Below are 16,074 nucleotides of genomic sequence, written 5' to 3'. Positions count from 1 at the left end.
GCATGCCGGTCTCAGAGGCAACAACGCCTGCAGGTGATTGAGAAGTCCCATGAACCATTGGATCTCTGTAAGAGTGCACCACCTTATTCCATGCATCTGCAAGAGTGCGATTATCATTACAAGGAAGAGGTTTTTACCTCGCAGATTTCACTTTAGGAGGTACATAATTGCGAGAAGAGAGCTGCGAATGCATTTTAACAGTCTTCTTGGGGGTCACCCAAGGAGATCCTTCCGTCGAGTCCACATTTTTCCCCTTCTTTTTGGTTTCAGGAGTAGATACAGACTTTCCTCTACCCAGAGGAGTTGGGGAAGCGGCAGGTTTAACCTGCCTTTATCCACAGGTAAAGCATCAGGCAACACAGAAGCTGCAACAACGGCAGATCTAGGATTAGGGACCTCTCTCTCAGTAGAAATCGCAAGCTGAGGGACAATTGAAGGAGGAGGTTCATAACATTCAGATTGCATATGTCCAAATTTCCCACAACGAAAACATGAATTTACAAATTTTTCCCATTTGAGCTTGAAAGGGCGTTTTCCAATGAGTAGGTACCTCGAATTGACAATAATACCTTCAGGGGTGGGAATATCCGTATCCCAAAGCACACAAAAACGATTTGTATTGGCATCAAGTTTGGGAGGACAAATCACTTTTCACAAATGAGAGGCAAGCATAGGAAGAAAGTGGCGCCAAGTGCATGAAAATCAAGGATTTCCACCCGTATTGGGCACTTATGACGGATTATGTCACAAATGGGTGGCGTGGCATGCTCCTGGACACACTGACAAAGTGGCAACAGACCCTGTACACACACATTGCTGGACAAATGACACGTGGCAGGTTGGTATGGAATCCCTGAATTTGCGCCGCAAAACGCACTGATAGGCTGACGTGGCATCCGTATGGAATTCCTGCTTTTGCCTAGCCTGTTGATGATGTGGCAACGTACGGATTTCCTAGATTTACATTGGCTGTTTTTGGGGCAGCTTTTGAGCCAGTTGCTTTATTTTTAAAAGCTTTTAAAGTTGACAGCTTTTGGGGCTCTGCATTTGGGCCTCCCTTGTAACAATAAATAAGTGGGTAGGGCCTCAATTTTCAGAGCATCTGGGCGCAGAGTCTGAGAGTGAGCACCTACCCACTCTCTTGTACTTTGAACACAGATTAATACAAAAAGAAATAACGGAAGGGGCGCCAGTCTTTGGGAACAATATCTCTAGGCACGGAACTATGCCGGGTCATGTCGACTCAAGTGTGAATCGTGAACTGTTTTGCAATGAATCTCTGCTGTGTTGCGGTAGAATCTTTTCTTGGGGTATCCAAGTTTGTTACAGTGGTATCAGAGCACAGAAAGATTTTTCTTCTACGGAGGATCCGATCCTTTTTGCAGAGCACATAGCTTTTGGGAAAGAATCTTAGTGTCCCGACCCCGGACTTATTAGCCACTCCCACCCTTCATACATTGTGCATCGGGTGCGCTCCCGTCTTCATCGCTTTGTCTTAAAGGGCATAAAGCCATAAAGAATCCAAGATTACACATGGGTTCTCGTGAAGAATCTGACAGATATAACATTTCTCAGTGGGAAGGCAAAGAAAAGTTGAAAATCCGGCGTGGGAACTGAAGAAAAGAATGAAGATTTGGGCAAATTTTTCCGGACAAGTTTGCCAAAAAGGAGTACAAACGTCAACTGCAGATTGGCATATGTGTGAACAGTACTCCAGGGACCTGAGATTGGCAAAACACTTGAAGAATTACCCGATTGATAAGATTTACTCGAGATGGCGTGTGGCCATCGCTTCTCCTCTCAGGTAGGGAGGAAATCCGAAAAGACAGACGGGTGCAGAAAAGCAGAACATGTACTCCAGAAAGACATGGACAAGCACTCTTGAAAAGAAGCACTTCTACAGAGTCAACCAATATGACTTCCTCGAAGACGAGCACAAAAACAAAAGAATCTATAAAAGGTGGACAATTGATTAAATTTGAATCCTTTTGTGGGTTCCGAGATGCTCGAACATGGTGGTCCACTCTTCTTCTAAGGAAGCTTCAGTTACATGGTTGAAATTCAAAAGGCTCTTTATTTTCTTCTTGGCTGACTCGGGAGTACGAACGAGATATACGAACCGCTTGGAATCATCTTCGGATGACCAAGGGATGCTTATTGCGAGAGATTTTGGAGCTCTTTTCTACCAGCCTCTTCATTTAAGGTCTCGCTTAAAAAACATATTTGTAAGGTGCAGCGGAAGTGAATGTTGAACTTTGCTTAAGATGAATGCTCCAAACTGTGCTCAAGGGTTCCTTTTACTTACGGAAGGGAGAGCCTTCCGTTCCTTTAGTGAGAGAGTGCAATGGACACAAACAAAGTGGTGAACACTGTGAATGAAGGTGCAAGAGACTAAGAGATAGAGAGAGAAGAGAATGTGACACCAAACGAAGTTGTCAAACCCTCCCTTCTCTCGTTGGCGAGAGAAGTCTATGCTATTGATTGCACAAATCTCTACAATGCTTGGACTTGCCGACAATGTCGACGATGATGAGGACGATGACGAGACGAGCTGAAATCTGAAAATGCTAAGGGCTGAAATCTGCAAATCTTTATCTGCTGAATTCTGACTCTATGTCGGTGACGATGTCTATGGCGACGATGCGAACGACGACGCGCTGAAAACGCAGATGCTGAAATCAGCGTTTTCCGGACTGAATCTGCAAACTTCGTTGGATCTGACCGTGCGGCGAGGATCTGTTGCGGGAAGGTGAGATCTGCGAGGTTCGGGACTTGTTTTGTGAGTGCTAACTGCTGAAAACTGAAAACGCTGATGCTTGTGGGATTCCGTCGCGAAGAAAGCAACTTTGACAAATGAAGGGCAAAGAGATTGTACTTGATGAAATTCAGTTTTTTAACTTGATTTTCTGGAGAGAACTGAATGATGATTGAAGGTCGAATATGTGTTGACCTCGAAAAAGAACGCCGAGATTTTCTCCACACTCATGCTGATTGCCTTTCTAAGCGCCTGCCAGGCGAGTTGCCACCATCTCGTCTTGAGGATCATACTATTGATTTGATACGTGGAAGCACATCACCGAACCGGCCACCTTACCGTGTGAGCCGAGCCCAAAATGAAGAGATTATGAACCAAGTGAAAGACCTCTTGGCAAAGGGTCTTATCCAGCCGAGTACTTCACCTTACTGCTCTCCGGTGTTGTTGGTTTTGAAGAAAAATGGATCTTGGAAAATGTGCATTGATTACAGAGTTCTCAATAAAATCGCCATCAAGAACAGATTTTCGATCTCGAGGATCGATGATATTCCTGACAGATTACATGGATCCTCTTGTTTCAACAGGATTGATTTGAAAAGCGGATATCATCATATCCGAATCGCGCCGAGAAATGTCTATAAGATAGCTTTTCGGACGAGCTTCAGTTTATATGAATTTTTTTGGTGATGCCTTTTGGCCTTACCAATGCTCCAGCGACCTTTAACCGAATGATGGACAGGATTTTGAGAGAGTACAGATCTTTTGTTGGCACTTTCTTTGATGACATTATAGTCTTCTCCAAGGATGAGGCAGAACATTCTTTTAGGCATTGCGAGATCACAAGTTGGTGATCAATGCCAAGAAGATTGAATTTTTCTTACCGGAGATGCACTTTTTGGGACACATCGTCTCAGCAGCAGGAGTACAGATGGACCCGGCCAAGATTGAAACTATACGTGATTGGCCCGATTTGAAGAATGTCCATGAAGTTAGAAACTTTTTGGGCCTATGTTCTTACTGTTGACAGTTCATTAGAAAGTTTGCAGAGGTTACTTCCCCTTTGTATATCTTGACACAAAAAGAAGTCCCTTTCTTGTGGGGACCCACATAGGTGACTGCCTTTCAAACTTTGAAAGAGAAATTGACTACATGACCAGTCTTGACTTTGCCAGATTTGCAAAAGTCATTTGAAGTATATTGTGATGCTTGTGGCCGTAGTCTGGGTGCGGTCTTAATGCAAGAAGGCCATGTCATTTTCTATGAGAGCCGATTGTTTTCAAGGCCGGAATTGACAGCACAGATAAATGAGAAAGAGCTTTTGGCGGTTATCCATGTTCTTACTCAGTGGCGACATTACCTACTCGGAGCCGATTTTACGGTCTTCACTGATCATCAGAGTTTACGATATTTCTTGTCACAGAAGCAGCTATTGGAAAAGCAGATGCGGTGGGCTAACATCTTGTCACAGTTTCACTTCCAGATTGTCCATGTGCAAGGACAGAAGAACTTGGTGGCAGATGCTTTGTCCCAGAAGCCGTTAGTCTTGGCTATTCCGCGATTTGTCATAGAAGCTCCGAGGACAAGGTCGATCAGTATGCCACAGATCCAGATTTTTCAGATATATTCGGTCGAATACAGAATGGGGAGGTAGTAGCGGGATATTCCATTCGGGATGGCTACTTGATGAAGAAAACGATGTTGTGCGTTACACAACCGTTGAGGAAAAAGGTTCTAACCGAATGCCACTGTCCACCATTTACAGGTCATTGCGGCATTGACACCACCTTGAGAGGTATGGAGCGATACTTCTTTTGGCCGAGACTCAAGAAGGACGTGGACGATTTTGTACGTAGTTGCTTGGTATGCGAGAAGGTCAAGTTTGACATGCATAGAGCACAGGGATTGTTACAGCCTTTACCCATTCTCACCCGCCCCTGGGAAAGTATTGCAATGGATTTTATTTTTGATCTCCTGAAGACAGAGAGTGGGCACGATGGTATCTAGACTGTTATTGACAGATTTAGCAAGCAAGCTCATTTCATTCTATTGAAGAAAACAGTCAAGCCGACGGGGAAGGCGTCATTTGAGATTATTGAAGGTGCTCTGAAGGTTCTACCCTTCCTAAGCACGAAAGATAAGATTTTTGAAGTCGACCAGTACACGAGGGACTGAACACTGCTTTTGCCAAGGTCCGAGAGGCTTTAGTGAAATCTCAGGAAAGGCACAAGAAGGTGGCAGATCGACACCATCGCGATTTGAAATTGAAGGAAGATGATTGGGTGCTCTTACGATTTGAGAAGGTACGCTTGAGAAAGAAAAAGGAAAAGGAGCGGCTTTTTCCAAAGCTTAGCATGAGATACTATGAACCTTTCCTGATAAAAGAAAAGATAAATGATGTCTCCTTTAGACTGAAGCTGCCTAATACTTGGGAGAATTCACAATGCTAAGATGCTTTTCGTGTGTCTCTTGAAGCCTTTTAAAGGTGATGTGCCCGATGATTGGGAGCCAGATGTGCCCGATGATGGGGAGCCAGATGAGCAACCGGAAGTGGAAGTGGAGGAAAGCGAGGAGATACCGGCACGTAAAGATAGAAAGATTAAAGGTAAAGTGATGAGGCGGTTCGTGGTTAAATTCAAGGACTATCCCACATTGGATATGAAGTGGATGGAGGAGGAGGACCTAGCAAATACTCCTCAGATTGTGGAACTTTACCTTGAAGCATTCGGTTTAGCATAGTCTACTCCGATAGAACCCCGATTTCAGCATGGGCGAAACTAGTGCAACGGGTTTGCACAAGAAAGGAGTCACTCCGCTCCTTCGTCGACAGATTGCCCCGATATTTTGATGTAGAGTCACTGATGTCCCTTTGGGTTTCAGGGATACTGTTGAGCTGACAATATTCTACTGTACGACTTTATGAATTGGAATTCCCAATAATGAATATGATACTGATTGATTTGTACTTGACTTGTTTGAGTGCAGGAACTGATAGATGAAATGACTACAGCATTTCAGTCTCATAAATCTCTATAGACATGATTGCAATATGGATTAGTTAATCGGGCATTTGTGAGGTCCCGACTGGATCTAGATGCAATTGCTAAATACGTAATTCTGAATGTGATTTGTCATGTGATGCGACTGTCGATTGGTACATGTGCTAGATGTGTTGTTCCTAGTGCGTCGGTACTAACAGTCAGTGTTTGCTAAGACAATTCATGGCTTCTGTCTGTTTTGTTGGCGTAATCAAGGGTGATTATAATGCTTTCAAGAGGGGGGTATGTCACAAATGGGTGACGTGGCATGCTCTTGGATACACTCACAAAGTCGCAGCAGATCCGGTACACACACTGCCGGACAAATGACACGTGGCAAGCCAATACGGAATCCCTGAATTTGTGCGCAAAACGTGCTGACAGGCTGACGTGGCATTTGAACGGAATTCCTGCTTTTGCATAGCCTGTTGATGACATGGCAGCGTACGGATTTCCTAGATTTACGCTGGCTGCTTTTGGGGCAGCTTTTGAGCCAGTTGCTTTATTTTTAAAAGCTTTTAAAGTTGACAACTTTTGGGGCTCTGCTTTTGGGCATCCCTTGTAACAATAAATAAATGGGTAGGGCCTCACTTCTCAGAGCATCTGGACACAGAGTCTGAGAGTGAGCACCTACCCACTCTCTTGTACTCTGAACACAAATTAATACAAAAGAAATACCAAAAGGGGCGCAGTCTTTGGGGCCAATATCTCTAGGCACGGAACTATGCCGGGTCATGTCGACTCAAGTGTGAATTGTGAACTGTTTTGAAGTGAATCTCTGCTGTGTCGGGGTAGAATCTTGACTTGGGGTGTCCAAGTTTGTTACAGACTAGGCTTTGATAGTCCTTGGTAAGGGCCCATGGCAATACATGTGTCATCTGAGTACTAAAAAACAAAGGAGACAACTCAAGCAACATATTATGGGCATCAGTGTCTGCTAGCAAAACTTCATAGACTCCTTTGGCACCAAAGTAAAGGCCTCGAACTGCCTAGCGTTTAAGAAGGAAGACTACCGATTGACCCACGTCTTGTGCAGTAGGCATCTTGCCTGGGAAGAATGGAATAACTTCATTTAGAGCATATTGAATCACTACTGTGTACCGATTCAGCCTAGGAACTCCAAGAAACAACACTTTGCACAGTACTGTACCAAAAAAGACCTTTCTAAAAAAGACCTTTCTGTACACAAGCCTGCTTACTGAGAATAAACTGCGACACACACACACAGACACTCTCAATCCCTCGCGCACACCCACACGTAGTAAGTCTAAACAGTAGCCTAGGTCGAACTAAACAGAGCTCCCAAAAAATCCTGCGCAGGTGCTAACAGCTTCGCAATGAGCTGTACCGTGCAGGTCACTGGTCGCTGAAAGTGCGCAGGTCTCGCAGAGCTCAGTGGCGCACAGCAACAAGAGGCTCGCAGGGAGCAGAGCACAGCACGAACCTGTCACAGGACTGCAGGCTTGTGCGCAGGGACAGATTCGTGCAGGGGCAGGTTCGAGCACAGAGCAGGAATGCTCAGGGGAACAACCGTACACACACACACACACACACACACACACACACCCAAGCTCGCACGCACACACTTTTTTCTTGTAATGTTCGCGCGCGCGCGCGCACACACACACACACACACAGAGAGAGAGAGAGAGAGAGAGAGAGAGAGAGAGAGAGAGAGAGAGAGAGAGAGAGAGAGAGAGAGAGAGAGAGAGAGAGAGAGATTCCTGATGTTGACTAAATTCGAGTTTGTGAAGGTAGAAGTTCTATGGAGCAAAGGGCCAAAGCAATTGCCTTACCTGTTTCCATTGCTAATCAAAGGACGCAACCTATATCGCTCTAGGACTTCTCGGCAGGTTGGGGCTTAAGCTCGTTTGTTTGCAATGCTAACCATTGCAGCTAGTAACTGGAAGTTGCGTCATGCAGCCATGGCCAAATGAAGAAGAAAGAAAGAGAGTGCTGCAGGAGAAGCACTCAAGAGGGAATGTGGCACGCAAGGCTCGAGAATGCAGAGTTTCCGACAAGGGATATAGCTGGTCAGTTTCACTTTCTCTTTGAAGGTGCTGGTGAAATTATGTACTCAAGGGGTCTTGCAATGAGGAGCTATGTCATTTCTTTTTTGGGTTGTTAAAATCAGCAAGGGCTGAGGTGATTGATTTTGCAGCCCAAGGAGAACGCAAGTTCGAAAGAGTAGAGCTAGGGTCACTCTGAGGAGAGAAAGTAAAGGTAAACAAAGAAATGGAAATGATTTGAAGTCAACAGCAAAAAATGGCAGTTGCCATAATTCTCAAGGGATTTTATTTGCTTATTAAAACAGATACTAGTTACAGAGAGAGGAGCACCACTTCAACGATTCGCTCCCTCGTAAGGGATCACAACAACAGGTCTCATGAGCATCACAGGACCTTAGCTATCAAGGCCTGCTATGCTGGTATGTTGATAGGTGCGCAAGGACGAAATATAGGCTCCATGCGAAGGGCATCGGGGGCACAACTGCGAGTACGTAATCATCCCTCAAGTGCCAATTTAAAGATGGTGGAGATTGTTGGAGAGCTTGATCAGGTGGAAGTAGCAACCCGGATGGTTGTGCAGTGTTTTTTGAGCAGAGGTTTTCCTCCACCTGTTGAAACTGCATGCATTCGCTGATCAAAGCCAGATAATCGTGCAATACAATACTAGCTAGGCCCCTACGACGAGTTTTCAAGGTCAGACAAAATATGCAAGGTGTGCACACGGATGTTGCCAAAGTCACATTACCAGATGCGAGAAAGCTTGGTTTTTCCTACAGCCAACCTATTTGTGTACATGAAGGTTTTCCCTATATCAATTTGATCACACGGTAAGGAAAGGTGGACCTTGCTTGACTAACATATAACCTGATTTGAAGCTCAACTGTCATGTTTAATGTGGTTTTGGTTGAGCTTTGGGTCTTAATCACTGTATGAGAGCTATGTGGTTGTGTCCTTTGAGAGATGTTATTGGGGATTGAATCACCTGCTTATGTACAAGAAAGAAAATCTCACCATGAGTAAAGCCTTTAAGCCTCCCCTGCCCCCCACCACCACCACCACCACCCATTTTTTTTAAAAAAAGAAATCGAGTAGAAGCGATAAAATGATCATCAGACTACAAGGTAATGCACCACAACTCATCTCACGAAATTAATGAACAAGGCTATCACAATGACGGGCTCCAAGTGCCAATAGAAAAGAACAGTTTGGACAGACTTAGCACTCAATAACTACTGAGATTGAAAAAGAGAGATGACACGGGGAGTGGCGAAGTACCACTCCAGATAGTATTGGCCCCAAACCTGGGCGCCCCTTTCGGTATTTCTTTCTATTACCTGAATTCAGTACAATGTCGGTCATTATCAGGCAAAGGCAAATTGGGTAAAAAATCAACCAATATTTGTTGTAATTATCTTCAGAAATGGCGATAATTGTGTCCATGCCTTTAAGATATTTGGGGACTTCCAAGGCCCTTTTACTCTCTTTAGTAGAGGTTTCTGCCATCTCTTGGCCTTTTGAGGCAACTTAATTTCTTAAAATTTTCCTTCCTCCAGTGATAGGCTTGTTTCCTAGAGCATCTCGAACTCTCCAATACCAATAATTTACCTTTGTTTTTTGTCAAGTGCAATCTGTGAAGTACTCGTAAGGGCCTTAGCTACATTCACCAAAAACTCTAGATCTAAGGTATTATTCCTACTCGTAATGGCTTTATTGCCCATGAGATGGCCTTCATCTGTCACAAATTGTTGACATGTCAAGCCATTGAATAACGAAGCAGACTTGTAGATCCCAGTTGAGAGGCCTAAACCCTAAGAAAAGCAATAGAAGAAGATCCAACCAAGTCAAGGTTCTCGTTTGGTGATCGCATGTCTGACTGGAACTGTCGGGATGTGTTCTTCCATGACATTTTTGTCGGTCGTGTTTATGCTCTTCTTCTACCTCGACCTTAACTTGTTGATCATTGTAATGCTCTTTGGCACATGCATATCTCTGATATTTGGTGGAGGAAGCTTCTATGTGGTTTGTGGAAAAGCTACTTGCCTTTGAAGGAGCGGTTGTTTCTCGTGTTGTTTTCTTGGTGTGCTCCCAATGGGCACTTTTTTAAGGACACGCCATATCCGCCCTTCATCTTTGTCTGTTGCTCGATTGTGGAAGAGGATGTTTGTCACTTGTTGTGGGGCTGTTGCATTACTCAAGATTTTCTTCGCCGCGTATCGGCGTGCATGCGGCGCCGTTTTCCACGACGGTCTTCCATAAATGGTTTTGAGCATTTGGCATTTTCTCTGCGGCGTTGCAGCGCTTTGTGGTCTTTTTCATGTGGGTCAGATTTTGAGCTTATGGCAACAATGTAATGGCTATATGTTCCATTGTGCAGGCGTGCAAGATGATGACCCGGTGCGCGAGCTCGCGGCCGAGGCGATTAAACTCCCTTGTCTCTGTGTAACGGCAGTGAACTCGAAGGTTCGTTAATGCCCTCTTGCATGTCCGTATCCCCTTTATTCTCCTGAGCGCCTAAAGCTCCCAAACGTTGCCAATGCCGCTTAATGCCCCCACGAAGTGGTTCCCATGCTATCTCTCGGGAGACCCCTTTAATATCCTTAGTGGGCCACTCCCGCACAACATCTCGAGTGTGGCCTGTATAGCTTCTCTCCACAAGGGTGATTATCCGAGGTAGAGACCTCTCGTCGGCCAAGGGCCCTCGAGGTCTCGTCTCATGAAGTCGACTTAAGAGGACAAGTGACTATGGAGGGTCTCGGAACCCGCCTATGCATAGAGACCTGTAACACTCTCCCCGCCTACGAGAGACCTCGATGTCCTCATCGAGTATATTCGATTTGAGCAAAAGTGTAGCCTTGTCCTTGCTGTCTGGTTTAATCGAGCAAGCTGCCCACTATTCCAAGCAACCATCCAAGGAAAATCAGTTGTCCCCAGTTTGGGCTGACCGACCCTATCTTCTGTCTTTGAACCGTCCCAACCATGTGTGCTCGTCGTACTATCTGAATAGCTCCTGGACTAAGGAGCTGCCTTTTGTTCCTCTCCGAACCTTCACAGTTCTTGCGACGTGGAGGGATCCACCGTGCATCTATGGCTGATGACAGCGCCAACCACTGTGCATTCTTGAAGAGATTCATCAGCTTTCCCATGAATGCTTTTAGCCATTTTGTATAGCCAAACACTTTTGTGTTCCTTCCCTTGTACATGATCTTTTTGGTGGGTTTTCCTCGCTTGAGGTTTCCCATATGTAAATTAATCAAGCTGATTTTTTATTTAAACTGTGTGTGTGTGTGTGGAAAAATTGACGAGCGCAAGAGAACCCTGCTGACGTTCTGTCGCAAGAACTTCTTGCACGCTGCTCTAGCCTTCTGTGTCAGCGCCAACGGGTGTGGGTGAGTGTGTGTGCGTGCGTGTGTGTGTGTGTGTGTGTGGGTTGTGGGAAAAATAGCATGCTCACGTGGTATCTCTGCAGCGCCTGGAACACTCCTGCTCGCGGAATCTACAGTGCGAGTGCACGTCAGGACTGTTGGGACCTCTACGTCCTCTGCCTGTCTGTGTGGTGCGTGTGGAGGTACAGTCGATTTATTTTACATAAGTGGTGCTCAGCAACGGTTAAGCATGTCACAGGTGTACAGTCTAGGTGTATGTTCAGCAACCGTTCAGGGTTTGATGCTTTGATGTAAGGTTGTACATAACATAGACAGAGAACTGTTTCGGATACTACAGTGTACAAAACCTTTTTTGTTTGGTTTCCAGTAGTCACCAGTACAAACATTAAGCTCTTAGTGTATGTCTGATTCAGTTGTGCCCTTTATTAGCTCATACAAACGAAGAAAACAGATGGCACCTGAGTCTGTGGAAATGGGTGAAATCCGAGCTTGTTTGTTGGACGATTTTGAAGGTGCTCGGAACGCTTGGGAGGGGCAGGAACCCGCTACTGAAGTGCTTATTCCTGTTCAAGCTTTGATGGACCCAGTGGCGCAATATGCTTTAAATGCAGTTATTTTGTTCTTCCCGGGCAAGATGCCTACCGCACAAGATGTGGGTCATTGGGTAGACTTTCTTCTTAAACGCCAAGCAGTTCGAGTTGTTTATTTCGGTGCAAGAGGATTTTATGAAGTTTTGTTGGCAGAAACTGATGCACGTAATGCGTTGCTTGAGTTGTCACCGTTGTTCTTTGGTACTCAGATGACGCATGTATTGCCATGGGCCCTTACCAAGGACTATCAAAGTTTAATCCGTCACAAGTGCCCGGTATGGGTGGAAATTCTCGATTTCCCACGCACTTGGCGTCACTTTCTTCCTATGCTTGCTTCACATTTGGGGAAAGTAATTTGTCCTCCTAAGCTTGATGCTAATACAAATCGCTTTTGTGTGCTTTGGGATACGGATGTTCCCACTCCTGAAGGTATTACGTTCAATTCGGGAGACCCACTCATTGGAAAACTTCCTTTTCAGCTCAGATGGGGAAAATTTGCAAATTCATGTTTTCGTTGTGGAAAATTTGGACACATGCAATATGAATGTTCTGAGCCTATTTTGCAACCCCCTTCTTCAACTGTTCCTTAGTTTGTGGTTTCTACTGAGAGGGAAGTCCTCACTCCAGATCTGCCGCTGCTGCGGCTTCTGTGTTGCCTGACGTTTTATCTGTGGAAAAAGGCAAGGTCAAACCTGTTGTTCCCTCCAATCCTCAGGGTAAAGGAAAGTCTACGTCTGAGTCCTGAAACCAAAAACAAGGGAAAAAAGGTAGATTTGGTGGATGGATCTCCTTGGGTGACTCCCAAGAAAACTGTTAAGCTGCGTTCACAGCCTTCCTCTCGTAATTATGTACCTCTTGAAGTGAAATTTGCGAGGCAGAAACCTCTTCCTTGTAATGATAATCGCACTCTTGCGGATGCATGGAATAAGGTGGTGCACTCTTACAGAGATGCTGTGGTTCATGGTAATTCTCAATCACTTGCAAGCCCTGTTGCTGTTGAGACTGGCTTGCAGAATACTGTAGTTGAGTCGCGGGCTGTTGATGTTGATGTGCTAATGGGCACGTCAACCTAGTCCCTCCCTTTACTTGCCTCTGTACATATGTTTTCAATGCATAGTTGTGTCAAATGCATTTCATATAATGTGCGTGGGTTATGTAACCCTGACAAATGGAGATTAACCTGGCACTATGTACATACATGTATCGCAGACATTGTGATTTTGCAAGAACACAATCAACATGATTATGTTGGGAAATGCTCCTACTTTGCAGGATACTGGATAGCATATGTTGGTTTGTCGGATTTTTCTGGTGTTTTGATTATGGTTAGGCATGAGCTACAGCCAGTTCTGGTGTAATGATCTAGAGGGTCGTTGGATGGTGGTCTAATGCACGATCAATGGTCAGATTTATGAATTTGGTGGAGTATATGCGTATACAGCCTCGGGACAACGAGCTACTTTGTGGCATGAGATATCTTCTTATCCATGGCTATCCAATGCCTTGCTTTGTGGTGACTTTAATAATGCACCCGCTTTTTCCGATAATACCACAGGACATTCCCACATGCTCAGCATAGAATTGCAGGCATGGGAAAATCTTGTTGCATGCACACAGAGGTTGGACTTGTGGATTCTCTTGCATCCTAATGTTTCGGGATACACATTTCAACATAATGCCTTTTTTACATATCATGCAAGATTAGACCGGTGGTATGTCCTCGACATGCAAGAATTTGATGAGTTTGTATGCGAAATGCGAATAGACCATTCTTTGCTTTTATCTGATCATGCTCCTATTGTGATGCTATTGCGCTATGGGCAACTACACTCTGATCAGCTTCTTTCGAAGAAACGCCTGTTGCACATCAACAATGCTTATCTTTCGCATGAAGCATTCCGCGGAATGATTTATGATGTTATTCCCCCCTTGGTTGCTCAAATGCATCTTGATCCTGATGTTGCTTCGGTTCGCTTTGTTGCACGAGTGCAAAGTGTAATTCAGGACTATGGAAAGCACTACATGTTTCAATTACGCAGGGATGTTGAGGAGGCGAAACGTATGTATCAACAGCTCCAACTCATAGCTGACGCACGTCTGTTGTCAGAAAATGAATTGACAGACCTTTGTCAAGCCAGAGTGAGTCTGCAGCATAATGATAAACGAAAATTGGTTAAATGGCAGACTCGTCCTCGCCATCGAGCTTTTGTGGACAAGGGATGTGCTTCGAAACAGTTTTTTAAGCACTTGCATCATTCAAGGGCTTCTCAAACTATTAAGCGAGTCATGTTCCGACCTGGAGCGTGGACAACCTCAAAGCGTGAGCTTGCGGATGCCATGGTGTCACATTTTAGGAATGTTTTCGCCGTCCCCCCCCCCCCCCCCCACGGCATCTGCTGAAGTTGTTAATGCACGCCATCTTTTGCTTTCTACTGTGCATGCCATTGTTTTGCCTCATGATGCTTTGGCCTTGGAGGCAGATTTTACAGAAAATGAATTGCACTCGGCATTGCTTGCTCTTGGTAGATGGCGTTCCCCCGGTTTGGATGGGCTCACTGTGGAAATTTTTATCTCCTTTTGGGAGCCTCTGAAAGAACCTTTGCTTTACGTGATGAACATTGCATGGGCGAAGCAGTGCTTGTCGATGTCTTGGAAAGAGGGTTTGCTGAAGTTACTGCCCAAACAAGCGCTTTGTGAGAAGTTCTCGCACTGGCGCCCGATAACCCTTATGCCGGTTATTTATAAAATCTTGGCTAAAATCATTGTGAACCGCATCAAGGAACCTCTTATGGCTGGTATCCATTTTGCGCAGTATGGCTTTATTCCTCGTCACCAGATTTTGGATAATTTGGCTAATATACTGATTGGAATGGAATATGCAAAGTATACCCAACAAGACGTACTTGTGATGCAAGTAGATATTGAAAAGGCTTTCGATACGGTTCAATGGGATTTCATTGCTGTCACGATGAAGGCCCTTGGATTTGGTCCCAAGATGGTCAATGTGGTATACTTCTTGTATGCTCGCAGTACATCTTCAGGTCTCCTTGATGGGGAGTTGACAGAACCTTGGCCTCTTGGATGCTCTGTGAGATAGGGTTGCCCGCTTAGCGCTTTGTTGTATGCCATTGCCACCCACCCCTTGCTGCTGTATTTGGATCATTTGATTTCACTTGGTCGTCTTCATGGGTTACAACTACCGAATGACAAAGACTTTGCAGGGCAGACCTATGCTGACGATTCATTGTTCATGCCTCGTAATAACCAGGGTGATGTGCATGAAATTATGCAGGCATCGGATACATTTGGCCTTGCAGCAGGCCTTAAGGTTAACTTTCACAAATCCAAACTCTTGCCTCTGGAGGTTTGTGATTGGCATTATCTTCTGTGGCCTGGTCAGATTCTTGATCCGCATGTGGTGTCAGGCACTTAGGATACCCTATCGGCTGGCATGTAACCAATACACAGCAAATTGATTGGGTTATGCAACGATTGAATGTCAAGTTGCACTATTGGAAACTGTCTACATGGCCACTACATGTTCGACTTCGTATTGTGCAAAGTATCATGATGGCGTATGTTCAATTTTACTTGCCGTTGTTGCACTTGCCTCGCTCTCATCTCTTATTGCTGATGTCTAAAATTGTATCTCACTTGTGGTGCACTAGTTCTCATAAGAAAGGCCTCCGTTTGTTAGCAATGCAGAAGCTTTGCACTCTAGAGCGTCTTGGGGGCCTAAATATTTTGGACCTTCGTCGCCATGCATTGGCTAGGAAGGCAATGCTATTACCAACTCTTGTGCGGCAATCTCAGCAATGGACAATTATGGTTGCTGATTTATGTCGGCATGCTACCACTCCCGCTTTTGGTCGTTGGCAGACTTCCCTTTGGGAGATAGTGTTTGGCAAGATGAATGGTTATGTTCCTGGTTGCTTATTCACCTCTGCCTTGCTTTCCGCTTGGAAAGATGTTACGGATCATCTCTACTGGCATGGCATGCAGCAAGCAGATGCGAATCCCTTGCGATTGGAAAGCATTCATTGGAGTAAGGTGTTCTCTATTACCCTGGTTGATCAATCGCCTCGTCAAGCCTACTTCCTCTCTGGTCGTGGAGTATGCACAGTGGATGATGTGGTGGATTCATCTGGGAATTTTCTTACTTTTTCTCAGGCAGCAGCACGCTTTGGGTTGGGCATGCATTATCGTCAGATTTGGAGCCTGCTTCAGCGTATGCTGGCTGATTTCCTTCCCATTCCGCCGCTGGTGGGCAGGTGATTGTCGTATGTAGGACTGGACTTTATG

General features: G+C 45.1%; 1 protein-coding gene across 2 annotated transcripts in view; it reads left to right on the top strand.

The window, feature by feature from the left end:
* The window catches only part of LOC147419891 (uncharacterized), a 46,108-nt gene extending 37,288 nt beyond the window's left edge, over positions 1-8,820 (top strand). The window contains exons 9-12 of one of the 2 annotated variants that reach the window (XM_086506148.1): positions 7,549-7,643; positions 7,714-7,823; positions 7,952-8,013; positions 8,105-8,820. In XM_086506148.1, coding sequence (XP_086362274.1) covers positions 7,549-7,643; positions 7,714-7,823; positions 7,952-8,013; positions 8,105-8,433 — 596 coding nt within the window. In that variant the 3' untranslated portion in view covers positions 8,434-8,820. Of the gene's footprint in view, positions 1-7,544; positions 7,644-7,713; positions 7,824-7,951; positions 8,014-8,104 lie in introns of both variants that reach the window. The other variant, XM_086506147.1, reaches the window with a different exon arrangement.
* The last annotated feature ends 7,254 nt before the right edge of the window (positions 8,821-16,074 follow it).

This window comes from Adiantum capillus-veneris, chromosome 29 (assembly GCF_014529385.1).
Source record: "Adiantum capillus-veneris isolate H3 chromosome 29, ASM1452938v2, whole genome shotgun sequence".
Lineage (NCBI taxonomy): Eukaryota > Viridiplantae > Streptophyta > Polypodiopsida > Polypodiales > Pteridaceae > Adiantum > Adiantum capillus-veneris.
Note: the sequence above shows the minus strand (reverse complement) of the source record. Positions and strands in the feature narration are given on the sequence as shown.